Source organism: Palaemon carinicauda, chromosome 21, assembly GCF_036898095.1.
Source record: "Palaemon carinicauda isolate YSFRI2023 chromosome 21, ASM3689809v2, whole genome shotgun sequence".
NCBI lineage: Eukaryota > Metazoa > Arthropoda > Malacostraca > Decapoda > Palaemonidae > Palaemon > Palaemon carinicauda.
The window spans coordinates 15,072,141-15,090,993 of record NC_090745.1 but is presented as its reverse complement, the minus strand read 5'-3'; the positions used below and the strand labels follow the sequence as shown (position 1 = coordinate 15,090,993).

Sequence of the window (18,853 nt, the reverse complement as noted above, 5' to 3'; positions counted from 1 at the left end):
TTTGAAATGATCTAGTTCAATCAACTCTCCATTCAACCTAGCACTAACCTCCATCTCTTGCATCTCATAACCTACTCTTACCCACATTAACTCTCAACTTACTTCTCTCACACACCCTTCTAAACTCTGTCACTAATCAACCCAGCTTCTGCAACCAATATAGAATCATCTGCAAACAACTGATTCACCTCCCACTCCCACCTCTATCAGTTTCAATCCTCGACCAAGCACTTGAGCATTCACCTCTCACAACTCCATCAACAAACTGAAAATCCATGGTGACATCACATATCCCTGTCTCAGCACCACTCTAACTAGAAACCACACGCTCATTTCATTTCCTATCTAAATAAAAACTCTTCACTGCTTGCAACAACCTTCCACCAATTCCATATAACCTCATCACATTCCACGTTACCTCTCTATCAACTCTTATAAGCTTTCCCCAGATCCAAATGCAACATACACCACCTTACCTTTTTGCTAAATATTTCTCACATATGTGCCAACCTGTAAAAATCTGATCCATACATCCCCTACCTCTTCTAAAACCACCCTCTACTTCTATGATTGTATCCTCTGTTTTATCCTTAAGCATATTAATTAGCACTCTACCATATACTTTTCCAACCACACTCAACAAACTTGAATTACAACTCATACACATCTCCTTTACCTTTGTAAAGCAGAACAATACATGCACACACCCAGTTCACTAGTACCATTGACAACATAACACATATACCATATTGAACAATCTCACCAACCATTCAAGTTGTCACACCCCCTTCCTTTAACATCTCAGCCCTCACACTATCCATACCAGGTGGTTTTCCTGCTCTCGTTTCATCTAGCGCTCTTCACTTCCTCTCTTGTAATCTCTCGTTCATTCTCATCTCCCATCACTGGCACCTCATCACCTTCAACAGCAATTCTATCTGCCTCCCTATTATCCTGAACATTTAGCAACCTTTCAAAATATTCAGCCCACCATTTCCTTGCCTCCTCACCTTTCAACAACCTTCCATTTTCATCTTTCACTGTCTCAATTCTCGATCCACCCTTCCTTACTCTCTTCACTTCTTTCAGAAATTCTCTTCATACACACAATCCAATCTTCAATCAGCTGCCCTCTTTGTCTCAGCTACCTTAAGTTTTACTTCCACATTTTGTCTCTATCTTTCGTACTTCTCTACACTATTACTGTGCAGCCATTCTACAAATGCCCTTTTTCTCTTCCACTTTCACCTTCACTCATTTATTCCACCATTCACTACTATTCCTCACGCTGCCTCCAATAATACCCTTGCCACACTTCACTTGCAATCACAACAAAACTTTTTTTTTTTTTTACTAACTTCCACTCCTCTAGATCACCTTCACCTATTCATATGCCACTTAGAACTTTTCTTGATATTCAATTTTTTTTTTTTCAACCTTCCCCTACCTCCCTTTTACATCCCCCCCCTTTTGATACAACTAATTTTCCTTCAACCAAAAATTATCAGACATACCTCTAGCCACACCTCAAAACATGTGCACTTTCAATCTTCCAGACATCCTTCTTGTTATCGACACATAATCCATTATTGCCTTTCTAACACACTTCCATTAGCCACTTTTACCCATGTATACTTGTTATTATCTTTCTTTTTTAAAACAACTACAACTTATCACCAGTTTTTGTTCAACACACTTATCTATCAGTCTCCCACCACTCTCATTTCCACCTGGTATGCCATACTTTCCAATGACCCACACTGGCACTTAAGTCATCCATCACAACTACACAATTCCTTCTACTCAGTCTTTCTACACACCTGGTTCATTCATTTCAGAATTCATTTCGCTCTTCTTCAATTTTCTCACAACCTGCCTGACCCCAAACCCACAAGAAAAATCCCAACATTCCCTACCCAACCTAACCCTTACCCACATTAACCTAGATAATACCTCCTTCCATTCCATTACTTTACCCGTCACCCACTCGCTCAGCAATAAAGCCACACCTCTCTTGCCCCTCCCCTTTCAATCCCAGACACTACCAGTTACTTTACCCTTCTCTTTCATCTTTGTCTCATACAAGGCCAATATATCCTTCCTTCTATTCCAAAACATGCTTCCAATCTCTCATCTTTTACTCTCTATCGTACTACTCACACAAGATCAATACATCCATCCTTTTATTCCAAAACATACTTCCAATCTTACATCTTTTACTCTCTATTGTACTACATTCACGCACATTCACACACACTAAAACTAGATGTTTTAAATTAAACTAATTAAATTTAAAATCTTTAGGGTTTGCACACAGCTAAAATCCTCCTGAGGAACTAAAGAGTAAACTTTACTTATAGCAATATTAAAAATATGTTGGGCAATTTTTAAAAATACAGAAAAAAACATATTGATATAAACCTCCCACTTTTTTTTTAGCAAATAATGTTTCATACAAACTCGCTTGTTAATTATATATTAGCCAATCTTGTGTACAAACCATTATTCTAGATACTTCAGCCCTTTACGAAAAAAATAAGACAGTTGCCTGTTAGTACTGTGGAAAGAAAAGAATAGCCTAAAGTAGCAAAAAACCAGAATAATTTTTTGTGTTGCCTGTTCCAAGAGAAGACGAAGACAAAAGCAAGTACTACACCGAGTCTTCAAGACAATATTGATTTTTCAAAAAATAAAACCTCATTTAAATTAGAGCAGGCAGAATCAAATTAAAATACTATGGAATAATGTCCTAAAGATCAACAACCAAGAGCACTCTTCATTTAAGAAGCAGTCAAAGCACTGGGTTTAACAAGTCAAATATGTGCACATCAACCCAGCTCATGTCTCTTTATGAAGGAGAATCTTCAATAAGTACCAATGAAGGAATTCTTACTGACATGAAATTGATCATACATACATACATATACCAAAGGCACTTCCCCCAATTTTGGGGGGTAGCCGACATCAACAAGAAACAAACAAAAAAGGGGACCTCTACTCTCTACGTTCCTCCAGCCTAACCAGGGACTCAGCCGAGTTCAGCTGGTACTGCTAGGGTGCCACAGCCCAACCTCCCACATTTCCACCACAGATGAAGCTTCATACTGCTGAGTCCCCTACTGCTGCTACCTCCGCGGTCATCTAAGGCACCGGAGGAAGCAGCAGGGCCTACCGGAACTGCGTCACAATTGCTCGCCATTCATTCCTATTTCTAGCACGCTCTTGCCTCTCTCACATCTATCCTCCTATCACCCAGAGCTTTCTTCACACCATCCATCCACCCAAACCTTGGCCTTCCTCTTGTACTTCTCCCATCAACTCTTGCATTCATCACCTTCTTTAGCAGACAGCCATTTTCCATTCTCTCAACATGGCAAAACCACCTCAACACATTCATATCCACTCTAGCCGCTAATTCATTTCTTACACCCGTTCTCACCCTCACCACTTCGTTTCTAACCCTATCTACTCGAGATACACCAGCCATACTCCTCAGACACTTCATCTCAAACACATTCAATTTCTGTCTCTCCATCAATTTCATTCCCCACAACTCCGATCCATACATCACAGTTGGTACAATCACTTTCTCATATAGAACTCTCTTTACATTCATGCCCAACCCTCTATTTTTTACTACTCCCTTAACTGCCCCCAACACTTTGCAACCTTCATTGACTCTCTGACGTACATCTGCTTCCACTCCACCATTTGCTGCAACAACAGACCCCAAGTACTTAAACTGACCCACCACCTCAAGTAACTCTCCATTCAACATGACATTCAACCTTGCACCACCTTCCCTTCTCGTACATCTCATAACCTTACTCTTACCCACATTAACTCTCAACTTCCTTCTCTCACACACCCTTCCAAATTCTGTCACTAGTCGTTCAAGCTTCTCTTCTGTGTCTGCTACCAGTACAGTATCATCCGCAAACAACAACTGATTTACCTCCCATTCATGATCATTCTCGCCTACCAGTTTTAATCCTCGTCCAAGCACTCGAACATTCACCTCTCTCACCACTCCATCAACATACAACATGAAATTGATGCCCAAGATTAAAGAAAAGTGTTTATTAATATCAGCCAACTGGAATCATAAACCTCAGATGTTGTATCAAAAGTTCATAATGGAATACTGTAATAAAACATATAATTTAATGCAGTAAGCAAGATGACATTTGCAACATAAAACAGGACATTTCTTGACTTTTGCAGCTGAAAATCATAGGCATGCAAGTTAGGTGAAACCTACCTTCCGGAAAAATTCAACAAAATTCGACTAACAAACAGCTTCTTGGAAACTATTAAGTTTTTAAATTGAGGACTTTCTATATTTGCATTCAAGATCCCTTCAATATAAAACAGCTTCATCTTAAAAAAACATTGCTACATGAATTCTAGTGTTATCCAGATAATTTGACACTTCAATGCCTGCTATGTCTGAAAGCATTGCAGTAATCAGTCAACGGGGTTTTGATATTCTACGGTACAGATCCATGACTTTTACAGTATAACATTTTGATCTTTTGCAGAACCTTGCAGTTAGGAGTGCCGAGCACAGCCCAATATTATAAAACTGTCTGTGCTTCTTTGCACCCAGCCTTCACCTTGTTTCCCTCCCTGCATAACCACTTCTTTGTCTCGATCCCAACAGCATCCTTCAATGCAACAGTATTTCTCACAAGTGTTTAGTCAAGTAACAAGTGCTTCTTTTATTGACACCATGACCCTTGACAGAGGTCCTTCATCTTTTCAAGGTACTGCTAAGCAGCAGAGGAAGATCCTGACTCTTAAAGAGAAAATGAAAGTTCTTGATAAGTACAGGGAAGGGCTATCTTATGCAGCCATAGGAAGACTTTTCGGGCTGAATGAGAATACTGTGAGGTACGTGGAGAAGAACACAAAGATGATTTGTGCTACTGTGGCGGCAAGAGCCCTACACAGTGCAAAGAATGAAGAGAAATGCATTAACATTTATAATAACTTTTTTACAGCAGTGTCAAGTTACGTATCTATTACGTAAGGATTTTAACAGTATTGTGTTGAGTACAGATCCACTTTCTGTTCACTAGAATCAATACACTGAACATTACTACTACACATTAAGGATTGCATTATGCATCAGGAGATTTCGCTGCGTCGAACTTTGTAAACTTTAAATGTTTCTTTACGTGAACTAGTTTTTTATCCTGTTTTTACTATTACAGTAATTGTCTTGGTATAAATTTGTATACGTTCACTAAAAAAGAAACCAGAAACAGCCTTGTATACAAAATACGTAGATACAAGCTACAAATTAGGCAACGAGCTGGTAGGGTGTAAGGCAACCTCGCGAGGACAGCGATCACTTCAAGTGAGGTGTCATTTCACCTTAGCTGATTAAGCTATACTGTAGTGATACTACTGTACATACAGTAATATACACTGCAATATCAGTGAGTATTGCAACATATGAACAACAGTGTTTTGTTGTTACTTATAGATATGATGACAAGTGACAACTTATGCATCATGGGTTGTCTCACTTGTACTGAATCTGTGCTAGTAATATACAATTACTTTAGTAAAGTAATATTATCTACACTACTGTGATAGAAATCATATGAAAAAAACGTAGTTCAGTACAGCGAGTTATTTAGGGTGTTAGTTGACCAGGTGAAGGCAGTGTTAATTAGCTTCGGTGGGTTATGAGTTAATTCACCACCCCATGGCACCAACAATATGTTATCTAATCACCGCGAATACAGCGAGGCAACTGTACAACGCCACACTTACTGATGAAATGATTTTAGATACTTCTGCAAACCAGCAGTGAATGACAATCAATATATATCCTAGATAAATAGTCTAACAATATTTCACGAGGAAGGTGAATGAGAAAATCAGTTATTAGAGGCCCTAACCATATGTCTCCCTTCTATGACACGAATTGTAGATGGCTCATTTTCCTTAGAGGATCTTCTGAGATCCAGACATTTTCTTAAGCAGTGCTGTGCAAAGAGACTTTTGCTCGAAGATGTTAATGTCTCTACACCCATGCAAAAAAGACACAAGAGGTGGGGATCCACAGTTGTCAGGCTTATAAGCCTGTCACAATTTAAAGGTTTGAAGGCCACTCATGAATGGCAGAGGCAAGGGACAGTGACATTGCCCTATCAAGCAGGACAATCCCCTAAAGACTGACCATAATACATATGATCAGCACCCAAGATCCCTCTTCAATTAAGTTAGGACCAAGGAGGGCCAGGCAATGGCTGCTGATGACTCAACAGATAGACTTATAGGCTCCCCCCAAACCCCCGGCTCACGAGGATGGTGAGGTTGCAGCTACTAAAGGAACTACGAGAGGTTAAAGTGGGACTCGAACCCCAGTCGGGGCAATCACCAAGCAAGGACACTACCACCAGGCCACTACAAGCCAGGCTTGACCCATATGTCCACACATCGAATCTTTATGAAGAGTAAACAATAATAGTATACACACTTCTGAAAAGATAAAGCAGAAAAAAGATTAAATCGACCGAGTCAAGAAGCAGAGTGCGTCAGTACTACTCTGTGGCTGAAATTAAAGTAGCTCCTCAGTGGACTGTCGGTTAGGGGAGTCTTACCCGTCACTAATTACTACCATTACTGTATACATTTTAACAGCAGAGTTAAAGTTTCGCTGAATTCATCCAACTATTATTGGAAATCTGTTTGTCTTCAGGTAGGAACAAATACACTATGGATTCTCAGTGGGACTGTACTGACTGCTACCTAAAATATATAAATCAATAAAAATAAAAGCATTATGAATACAGAAAATATTTAATAGATTCTAGCTCTTTATATGTGGAAATATTATTATGATACTTGCCTTTCAGGTTTTAATATGAAAGTTTATATAAACTAAAATTTTTCATACAAGTAAGTATTATTGCTCATGTGCATTTATAGACAAACAATATAAAGTCCTGTACCTAAATGTAGTTTGAGATCTGCTGCTGACTGAGCAGACTCTATTGCTTTCCTTTTATGCATTTCTAAAGCCTGTTGACGGAGAGTCAATTCTTTTTCAACGGTTGCCAAGCTGTTTTGAAGTAATCTTTCCTTCTCTTCTAATTTACGGACAACTTGGTTTTGTGCTTCCACTTGTGTAGCTAAAGTATTTGTCTGGAAAAGATTACAGTAACTTTATATACTACCCCCTTCTTCAAAATTGTATTTTAACAACATTCACCCTTAAAATTATAAGAATTCCCCATTTTCTTTCCTTTCAATAGACACATGCCTAGTAAAGTAATGAGACACCCTAGTGGCAAATGACAAGAAGCAAGGCAGTTCTGCACCCGGGTTCTTTATTATTTAAGTCTTAAGTTGAAATTATTCCCTATCCAATGAATATGAACATTAGACAAATATAGAAAATAAATTTTATTATTAAAACTGTTCATTTGATTCACACTCTGGTGGAGAAGGGATTCCAGTTAAGAGATAGGTCATTTCTAGAATTAAAATAGTATAAAATAATTAAAATTCTAAACTAAACTGGTCTAGATTACTGGTAACAAACAATCTCAAAATACAATTTGAAATATGAGACTCAAGATTATTTCTCTAAGATTTTAGAAATACAGGACTCAAAATTGTATGTAATGGTCAGCAGAATATTTTGTACTCTTCACTGGTCCATGAAGTTGAAAAGGTTGGGAACCACTGATCAAGAGCACAATCCTGTGGGAAAGGGGTCAAGAAATGTTAAAATGGGAAAGGGGTCAAGAAATGTTAAAATGGGAAAGGGGTCAAGAAATGTTAAAAGATATGTTACATCTAAACGACTGTAAAGGAGAAAGAATAAAAAAAAAATAGTAATAACAGCCTGAGTGAACTGGAATGTCACTGTGAGACTACTGGTACATAAATTTATCCCCTTATTAAACAGGACACACAGCCAGTGATACTATATGATGCAGTCATTAGAACAGATAGGGCAAAAGGAGACTTTTAAATTGTGTGACATTGGAAAATTATACGACATGAATTGAAGATTCATGACAGGGATGTGGTGGAAAGATGACATTACAATTGCAGAAGTCCAGAGAAATGCAAAGATCCTGAAAGACTGAAGCAAGAAAAGAGGAAAGACCTGAAAAATAAATATGAAATGTTTTACAATATATCATTATCATCATCATAGAAAAATACAATACACAAGTTTTACTTACAGATAGAAAGCAGTTAAGGAAATAGTAAATAAATGAATCAAGGGTTTTGGATATGGAGAAGGGATAAGAAACATTTCAGCAAAATTGTAGCAAATACTAGAAGGAATGAAGAGCAATAGCAATCTCTGGATATTATGGTAACACAGCATACATAAAGGACTGGACCAAGGGGATTGAGGCAGGATACAATACAGATACGCAAGTGTGTTCATTTCACATACAAGTCGGTTACTAGAAAATCCGCTATAAAAATTTTGATAACTACTACTATCCTCATAAAGTATGGAAGTTAAAAAAGACAACCAAGTCACACATCTATTTTCTCGAAAAGCTAAGCTAAAATACTTATCATTAAATCACAGATGAATTAATATGGTTTAACCAGATTAGATTTTTCCTGCACAAAAAAATTTAATTTTATCTATGTAATTGAAGTTTTTAAGTCAATCACGGGGTACTGAAAAACAATTAAGGATTAATTCAAGTATATAGAGAATAAAGGAAAAATATGAGATGTAAAAGAAGGGGCTATTGAAATAAAAAATTTTCACAGCATCTAATGCCATACACGACCATTGCAAGCAATATCCGCTTATAGAAAGTTGATGAACATTATGAACTTGATCACAGGATCTTCTAGCAGGATGTAATCCTAATGAACTATTTTGTAAATGTCTGGAAATATTAGATACAGTACAGAATTCAATCTACAAGTGGACAAAATGATAAGCTAGTAAATCATTTTGAGAAATAATGACATGTTTACCAGCCTAAACAAACAAAAAAGTATGTTAACATTTCAATATTACCTGCTCCTGTAATACATTTCTTTCTTCATTGGCTAATTGATGAATTTGGTTTGACTTAATGCGCTCTGACATGAGCTTGAAATTGGCATCATCCTTTTCTCTTAATTGCTGAATGAGCCGTATATTTTGCTCCTGCATGTCTTCAAATGCCTGTCCCGTAACTTCCATTTCATTCAGCAATGTTTCTTCTTCCTATAAATGTGGAGAGATGAGTGTTGAACATCGGACTTTTGAAAGTGAAAACTTTTCTTTGTTATTTATCTTATGTTTAAAATCAGTTCTGACAATGTTAGTGAAGATATTTCCACAATCAAGTTTTCTACAAGATTCTATATTGGTAATTTACCACCTTTAATGTAATGTAAGAAAACCTAATGAACTGCACCATATTCAATTAATTACATCTAAAGATAATGGATGTCATTAACATTCAATTAAATTTACTTCAGTGTTAACACCATACATCATGAACAAGGATACAAAAACTTTAAAATTCTATGTACCATACAAAAATATCATACAGATAACATCTAGTTTTCAGGTGGGGAAATTGACAAGGTTTTCTTTTTTTTCTTTCTATAATAATGAAGTCTTTACTTCTTGAATGAAACGTTCGACTCAAATACATAATTCGGGTAGAATACTAAGGAAATTATAAGGTGATTAAATGACTAAAAAAAAAATTACATGGAGTTCCCATCACCAGGGGGAGAAGATTTCCGAATAGATAATACTGTACTAACTATTTTCTCACAACCAAACGTCTCCCCAACACCCCTACCCTGAGACTTCGTTTCAAAGATGGAAAATACATGAAAAGAATGGTGAGCTGAATTGAAAATATCTAATGTTATCATTGTAGAATATCTTTAGAGAGAATTCTTTTAAAAAAGAAAGCACACATTTTTGTTAGCAGTTATCAGATTATCAGAAATTTTACATAAATATTAGCTCTCTCACTTTTCACTCAAAATACCATTTCAAAAAACCTATTAAAACTTATGAGAGATTTTTAATATTGATAGTAAACATTTTTTAAGTAAAACTATACGTCATTACTACATTACAGAGGAATAACAGTACAGTAGAAGGGTACATTTACCAGCACTGCCTTCAAAGCATACTTCATGTTTACATTTGTAGATCTTAGGGTCTTCCTATTAAAAACAAAATTCCTCATCAGTGGGAGGGGATTTATTGCAAAACCGATGGAAAAGGAGTGTGAACTATAAAGAAAATATTTTCAATAGTATCAATAAGTGCTACATACCTGTTTCTGCGCTGCTACTTGTCTCTGTAATTGGTGAACAGATTCATCAAGCTGCTTAATTTTACGTATCGCCTCTTCATCGGCAAGCTTCTTCCGTTCTTCTCGTTTACTTTCTTGCAGTTTTTTTACCTAAAAATAGAAAACATTCAGACACTACGAAGAAAAGACAGCTCATGCAGTAAGCCTACATGAAATAGAGCAAACCAATACTCTATCAATTCCTTTGTATAATAAAAAGTTTTCAATATTGAAAAAACATTCATAACTGAGTGACACAAAGAAGGGTTTAAAATCTTTATAACAACATACCTGAGCTTTAAGTTCCTCTACCTCTTGCCTTGCTTTCTTTTCAGCAGCCATTAGTTGTACTTTATCTCTCTGTTCCTTTCCAACACCCTTGTACATATCTAGCAGCAGTTTCAGCTCACGATATTCATTGACAGCCTTTCTGTTAAAGTAGAATTTTCTTCCATTAAAGAACCAGAACCAGTGGTTACAGATAAATTTGAAAAGCTTATGACAGATGGACAGATATAAGACAAAATGTGGTAAGAAAAGCTCCCTTGCACACCAAGGTCAAGAGAATTAAAGACTCCTTTACTTGTTAAAAAAAAAAAAAAGGCAAATTAAAGTATAACTAATTCTTAATGCATACTGTATTAATATCTGCAGCCAGCATTTTGTTCAGATCAATGGCTATATTCTTAATAAACTAAAATATTAAGATAATACAAACTTATGGAGAATTAGGTTTCTATAAACACTTTCCTTACAAGCCTGCAGCCAAGCTTAAGTCTTACAAGACTACAGAAACCGAAAATCTAAGATTGACGTTCTTCTCCATGTATAGTGTTTGGTAGACAAAGTAAATTGTGAGGTGGAAGTATGTATCATACAATGCAAAGCCACCAGAAACTTCCCTTCCTAACTCATTCAAATTCTATCCTGAAGCGAGTCAGAGTCGTCCTGATATATCTATGTAGTAGTAGGTTAGCCAGGGCACCAGCCACCCATTGAGATACCACTGTAAGAGTAACTATTGGGTCCTTTGATTGGCCAGACAGTAATACATTGAATTCCTGTCTCTGGTTACGGCTCACTTTGTATTTGCCTGCACATACACCAAAGAGTCTGGCCTATTCTTTACAGATTCTCCTCTGTCCTCAGAGACCTGACAACACAGAGAATGCCAAACAATTCTTCTTTACCCAAGGGGTTAACTAATGCACTGTAATTGTTCAGTGGCCCCTTTTCTCTTGGTTAGGGTAGAAGAGACTACTATGGTAAGCAGCTCTTCTAGAAGTACACTCCAAAATCAAACCATTGTTCTCTAGTCTTAGGTAGTGCCATAACCTCTGTACCATGGTCTTCCACTCTCTTGGGTTAGAGTTCCCTTGCTTGAGGGTACACTCGAGCCCACTATTCTATCGAATTTCTCTTCCTCTTGTTTTGTTAAAGTTTTTATAGTTTATTTAGGAAATATTTATTCTAATGTAACTATTCTTAAAAAAATTTATTTTTCCTAGTTTCCTTTCCTCACTGGGCTATTTTCCCTGTTGGGGCCCCTTGGCCTATAGCACCCTGCTTTTCAAACTAGGGTTGTAGCTTAGCAAGTAATAATAATAATAATAATAATAATAATAATAATAATAAACAACAACAACAATAATAATAATAATAATAGATTTCTGTGAGAAATAAGGCCTTTACTTTGGAAAGAAAACTTAGTAACTTGTCTGTGCATGTCCACAAGTCACGGCTGTACCACTTCATCGCAGGAGCCTTCACAATCTCTGGAGAAAAGGCTCAACATTCTTGAAATGTTGACTAAATAAGAGGGGGCTATTTTTTCTTGACTGGATAGGAACTGCTGCCTTCTGGAAGGGAGGTGACTGATTCTTACAGATGATGAGAAGCTTAGAGATGTAAGTATCAAAATTTGTCATGACTGTCCTAGTCACATTGGTCACCACATCTCTGCAAATTCAAAGACCAATTTCTCCAAAAACAAGTTCAAATTAAGAAAATCAAAAAGCCTTGGGTCTTACAAGTCAGAGGACGAGAAAAACAGCGAATTGTCTTTTATTTCATCCTATTTCATGGCGAAATTAGCCATGAATTTCACAATCATTCTAATATATATGATAGAAGCTCTGCAATGGGCAAACCACTCTCCTCACCTTGGATACAATCACACACATTTCCTTAAGAATTCCAGTTCTGGCTGTCCTAGGCACATACCTGCCAGTTTCTAATCACCAAAATCTCCCTTATCTGTATTAGTTTCAGCCAAGTACAGCATAATTGGTCCTCCTAGCAAAAATCTAAATTGAAATTTAATGTCTGAAGAAGCCTTAACAGAGTGACTCTGAATTGAATACCACTTGAGGACCTTGTTGTCTGGTAAATTTAAGGTGTTGGGAATGGCCATCATATAACTCTAAAAAACATGACATTTCATTTGGAGTTGAACATCAGTCAGCATATCTTCTTGATGTAATAGAAAAAAGACAAGTATAAGTCTACTGAATTGAATGGAATCATAAAGATGTGGCTCCACAGTCACTAGGAACTGTGAGCAACATATAATATATGGGCATTACAAACAAACTTTTCACCTACATGGCTCTAGTTGTATCTTCATCTTTGTATAAAAATTCACCCACACAAATTAGGATGACCTTTAAGAAATAGTATCAGATGGGAGTAGACTCTGAAGTAAACATGCAAGCACTCCTTGACCTTCTGACTAGGGTACCAAGGCCAAGTGCATAGTAGTACTGTAGTAGTATGCTATCACTTTGCTTGGGTACCAAGAGCAAATGCAGTCATATGCCATCACTTAATAGTAAATTGTAGCAGACACTCTGGAAAAGAGGGCGACTCAAAGAGTGAGTGAAAAAACAGAAGAGCTACCAAGTGCTAAAACCTGTTCAACAGCAGACTGCTGGTAGTCATCAACTTTCTTGATAAAGGTAAGAGATAAACTATCATGGATGAGGAGCCTGGCTCAGAAGCCTCTTCAAACTTTGTCAGACCTATTAGTATGCCTTGCAATCAGCAACCCTGGAAGAAAGCGGGTGTTGGCTGAATTAAAAACATCAGAAGTAGGACCAAGAGCCCCTGCACCAGTCATAATTCTTCATGGCAGACAATAAGAATAACATTTGGAAGGAGAGATGCTTCTGCCAAGATTACTGTGACAAAAGTTCTGGAAGAAATGTGGTTACTTGTACAGGGGAACTGGATATTATCAAATCTTAAAAGCTTTTTTAATCAAATCTTAAAAGCTTTTTTAACAATGTCTAAAGGAATTGAGACTGGAAGACGTAGAAAAATTGGAACAGCAGTCACAACTAACACCGCAAGGGAAAGTCGAGAATCATTGTCTACCACGTGACTGGAGGCACTGGCACAATGATTGTGGCAGGGAACGTAGTAGCAAGCATAACTTTAGGTACAGAAGATGGGAGAGTGAATGAAATACCAAAGGCAAAGTAAGAAAATATGGCAAAGTAAGGACATACGGCAAAGTAAGGACATACAGCATAGTAAGCAACAGAAAAGGTGGAAAAATTGTGAATAAATGAGGAAGTAATGAGAATAATTCAGAACAGTACTGAAACAGCACTACAGGCACTGATGAATCAATGAGTGGTGAAAAAAAAACTACATGGCAGGTCTTACAGAGAAAAAGCTCAAGTGGTCAAGACCATAAAAAAACATTAACAGGACATTTTGAAAAAAATGTAATAACACGAGATAGAGCTGATAGCAAACCCAAAGGTTCATTAGATAGAGGCATTACTATGGTAATATAGTAATCATTGCTGTTGTAAAAAAAAAAAAAAAGAAAAAAGAAAAAAAAATGGTAATAGCTGACACAGGAAGTATAACCAAAGTAGAGGACACCACTCAATTGCAGCAGGATGAAAAATTATTAACAAATAATGGCCAGATTTCAAAGCAAAATTGTATTCATACAGTCAAGCAGAAACGGCTGTTCTTCTGCTTTTCAATCTCTTCATCAAAGTGAATTAACTCCCTCTTCCAGGGCACCCACTCCTGGTTACCCATACTGAAAGCGAGTATCTACACTTGAATAACAATCAAGTAAAGTCAACCACCGACCACTGCAAGCAATCAATAATGGGCAAAAGTCTAAATAAGAGAAGAATCTTGTGAGTGGATATTATCAGGTGGGAAGTAGGTAATGAAATATTGCCAGGAGACCTTACCCTCAAAATCTTATGATACAGAAATCAAGCAAGGAAACAGACGCCAGAGCATGAGAGGGTCAAGCTTTGGAAGCAGAACGCGTCCAGTTGTGGCTAGTATGACCTAAATTTGACACAAGTTTAACAAACGTTAAAAAACCTGGTATTTCACACAAAAAAATAAAAAAACTTCCTTTATCATTAATAACCAACAGCTCATGCAATATTTACGGAGACAAAGGTAGCAAAAGATAAATACAGAGCAAACTAAGTAATTTGTATTCTCTCAGCTATACAACCTTGAGTCCTTTAAAATAGATACACAATTTCAGTAATGGTGGAATGGCCATTGAATTATCAATGACAGATGTCATGAGTGGGAAGCCCCTCCCACCTTCCTGTCATGTCTTAGAATAACCACTTTTGTCCTTAGTCCTAAACTAAGGGATGGTTGAGGTGAGAAATTTAATTCAAAAGGACTACGGTTTGCATAACTAGGAAAAATAAAATTTATTTCAAATTCTTTTTATTTGTTCCTACATGTAAAAAAATCTTCTATACTTTAAAATAGGGAGGCTTACTTGTTAATGAGAGAAAGTCCCCTAGAAGCAAACAAAAATTTTGTTCTTCCCTAGACGCATCATCCTTTCTGGTCACATGTGGGAGTAAGGAAAAGGACTCCAACAACTTACTAACAGCCAATCATAGGGATGTAGCTGTTAGGTTTTGACCCAGTACTAGTTAGGTTTTGTGTGTCCTAGTACTACAAGATGGTGAAGCCAGTGTGAAACCAAACAAATCATGAGATAGGTCTCCTCCTCCCTCACACATCTCGACACCAAGCATACTACACCCTACACTTTCACTAAAGTAAGTAACTACTGTAACAGTTCCTTTACTACTTGTCCATATGGTAAGGGTGTAAGAAACTCTTCCGCAATGGTAAGCAGTTCCTCTAGAAAGACCCACTGAAATCAAATCATAATTCTCTAGACGGGAATGGTGCCCCAGCCTCTATACAATGGTCTTCCACTACCTTGGATTTAAAACTATCCTGATTCTCAAGCAAAATCACAAATTTTTAAGTAATTTGTATTTTTCCTAACATACTTACCTAGAACTACTTTCTTAGGAGTTACTGGTAATTCTTCCCAACCGACCAGAATTTTGTGTAGTTTACCCTATTCCCGTTTTCAATGGGGGTAACCTCAGGCGGAGTGATACACCCTGAGGCGACCCGGGGTCGGAGAGCGTGCTAGCTCAGGTCGTGCTCCTCAGTAAGTTTCGTCGGAAAGGTTCTCCTCAGCCCTGCAGGGCCCTCGGGGAAGGATGGGTAGTTCTAGGTAAGTATGTTAGGAAAAATACAAATTACTTAAAAATTTGTGATTTGTTCCAACACAGAGTACTTACCTAGAACTACTTTCTTAGGAGACTTAAACTTTAGGAGGTGGGAGTGTCCTGCAGGGACTAGGGACCGAAGGTTGGAAGCACGAGGGGAAAAGAAACCTAGATAAGGGACTAGGTTCTGACGACTACTACTAGAAAACTGTATGAAAATAGGGGAAACTACCCAAAAAACTACCTGTCTAAGTGGCTTACCTCTGTACAAACACTTCTGGAACGTATTCCATGCTGAAGACGTATATCCTGGCCGCTAGGGCCTTTTGAGTCACTTCCACGCAGGGGATTAAGGGCCAGGGGAAGGGTGATAAGGGGAAAGGTAAGGGATGAACATGTGTCTCTTGGCTTACCGCCCCCGGTTTCCCCGGGGCCATGACCTTAAATCTTTTGAAGGGCCGAAATGACCGGGCCAAGGGCGAACCCATGCAAGGATTTCCTAGAACAGTCCTTCAGGTAGTGCTCCGTGAACGTGGACTGTCTGGACCAGGTACCCGCTTTCAGGATTTGGCCCACGGCCATGTTCTTTTCAAACGCTAGGGAGGTGCTAAGACCCTTAATATCATGAGGCCTTGGTTTGCCTGAGAGAGGGGTTCCTGAGGCATCGTAAGCCCTCTTGATCACTTGGCGTAGCCAGAAGGAGATTGAATTCTTGGAGACTGGTTTCTTCACACGTCCAGTCGAAACGAATAAACTCTTGATCTCAGGTCGGAGCTTGGATGTCCTTTCCAGGTGTTTCGTTACTGCTCTGACCGGGCATAAGAGCAAGTCTTTAGGGTTGTCTGACTGAGGGATCGCTGGCACCGAAAAGCCCTCGAACCGAGGATCCCAACAAGCCGGGTTCTGTGTTTTTGGCCACAAAGCTAGGGACGAACTTAAACGAAGCCTCACGCCACCCCTTTGAGTGTGAGACCTCGTACGATAGTCCGTGTAACTCACTAACTCTCTTTGCCGAAGCCAGGGCCAAGAGGAAGACTGTTTTGAGGGTGAGTTCCTTATCCAAGATGTCCTTGAGGGGCTCGAAGGGCAGTTCTGACAGGACTTTGAGTACTCTAGCTAGGTCCCACTGTGGCACCCTCACCTCTTGTGGGGGACATGACTGTTCAAAACTCCTGATAAGCATCAAGATGTGTCGGGAGGCTCCCAAATCAATGCCCTTTAGGAGGAAGACCTGACCTAATGCTGCACGTACTCCTTTTATGGCTAGAATGGAAGACCCCACATCGTCTCTGAGGTACACCAGGAAGTCCGCTATGTCGTGAATCGAAACCCCCAAGGGTTTGATATCCCGGGAAGTGCACCATTTTGAGAAAACTGCCCATTTTGCCTGGTAGACTGCGATTGAAGAACGCCTTAAGTAACCTGACATCCTCGCCGCGGTCCTCGATGAGTATCCATCCTTCTTCAGGAGCCGCTCGATAACCTCCACGCGTGAAGGCGGAGGGACCGAGCGTTTTCGAGAAACCTTTGGAAGTGGGGCTGATGGAGGAGGTCTGGCCTGTCTGGAAGCGGCCAAGGAGGAAGGGCCAGTTCTTTTAGGTCTGCGAACCACTCTCTCTCCGGCCACCAAGGCACAACCAAAGTCATCTGGAGTTTGGCTGTTGTTCTCACCCTGTTGCGGATTTGCCTGATCATCCCGAAGGGAGGGAAGGCATACACATCGAGGCCGTCCCAAGGGTGTTGGAAGGCGTCCTCGAACGCCGCTGACGGATCTGGGACTGGAGAACAGAACACGGGGAGCTGGGCGTTCAGACATGTGGTGAAAAGGTCCACTACCGGAGAGCCCAACTTCAGTATGACTGCCCGAGCTACTCCCGGGTGTAGAGTCCACTCTGACCCTATCACCTGGCCTACTCTGCTGAGGCCGTCTGCCAGGACGTTCTTCTTTCCTGGGATGAACCTTGCTGTGATTTCAATCCCTTTTTTTGCAGCCCATTCTAATAGTTCTGTCGATAACGCGCATAGCTCCTTCGACTTTAGACTCCCTTGCTTCTTAACGTAGGCTACTACCGTGGCGTTGTCGCACATTAACGCCACGGTGTTCCCCCGGAGGAGGTAAACGAATTCCTGACTCGCCCTCAGTACGGCCATCACCTCTAGAATGTTTGTGTCGCGTTGCTTCCTCGCGCGACCATTTTCCTCGTCGACTTGTCGAGTAGGTGAGCCCCCAACCTTCCTTCGATGCGTCCGTGAACAATAGCACCTCCGGAGGGTCGGGTGCGAAGGGCATCCCCTTCTCGGTGTTCGTTCTGTCGTGCCACCACTGTAGGACCACCTTCGCTTCTGGGGAGACCGGAACCACCTTGTGGAGATTTCTGCCTTGGGTCCAGTGTTCCTTCAGGTTCCATTGCACTGCCCGGAGTTTGAGTCTCCCCTGTGGTACTAACTTCTCTAACAACACTAGGTGGCCTAGCAACTTCTGCCAATCCTTGGCCCTCCTGGGTTGGTCCGTCAGGAAGGGTTGCAGAACTAGCTCCAGGTTTTCCAACCTCCCCAATGAGGGGAAGGCTCTCACTAATTGGGTGTCCAGGACCATCCCCAAGTAAGTCATCCTGGTGGTGGGACTCAACTGAGACTTTTCTAAGTTGACTGTGATACTCAATTCCTTACAGAGACGGAGCAACTTTGTGCCTTGCTCTCTCAGTTCTTCCCTTGAGGCTGAAAGAAGCAACCCATCGTCCAGGAATCGGATCAGACAGATGCCCTGCTCATGTGCCCATACGGAGACCGTCGTGAAAACTCTTGTAAACACTTGAGGGGCTGTCGACAGTCCGAAGCAAAGGGTCTGAATTGCAGGACTCGGGTATCCCACTTTATCCTGAGGAACTTCTTGCTGGAGGGGTGAACTGGGATTTGGAAGTAAGCGTCCTTGAGATCCAGGGATATCATGAAGTCCCATTCTCTCAAGGCGGCCAACACTGTCCTCGCAGTGTCCATCTTGACGTC

General features: G+C 39.6%; 1 protein-coding gene across 1 annotated transcript in view; it reads right to left on the bottom strand.

Moving 5' to 3' along the window:
• Positions 1 to 18,853, bottom strand: part of Bre1 (E3 ubiquitin-protein ligase Bre1) — a 78,095-nt gene that overhangs the window by 7,236 nt on the left and 52,006 nt on the right. Inside the window, exons 13-16 of the mRNA XM_068344827.1 lie at positions 10,602 to 10,740; positions 10,293 to 10,421; positions 9,023 to 9,214; positions 6,969 to 7,161 (exon numbers count right to left, since the gene is read on the bottom strand). Of these exons, the coding sequence (XP_068200928.1) occupies positions 6,969 to 7,161; positions 9,023 to 9,214; positions 10,293 to 10,421; positions 10,602 to 10,740 (653 nt within the window). The remainder of the gene's footprint in view (positions 1 to 6,968; positions 7,162 to 9,022; positions 9,215 to 10,292; positions 10,422 to 10,601; positions 10,741 to 18,853) is intronic.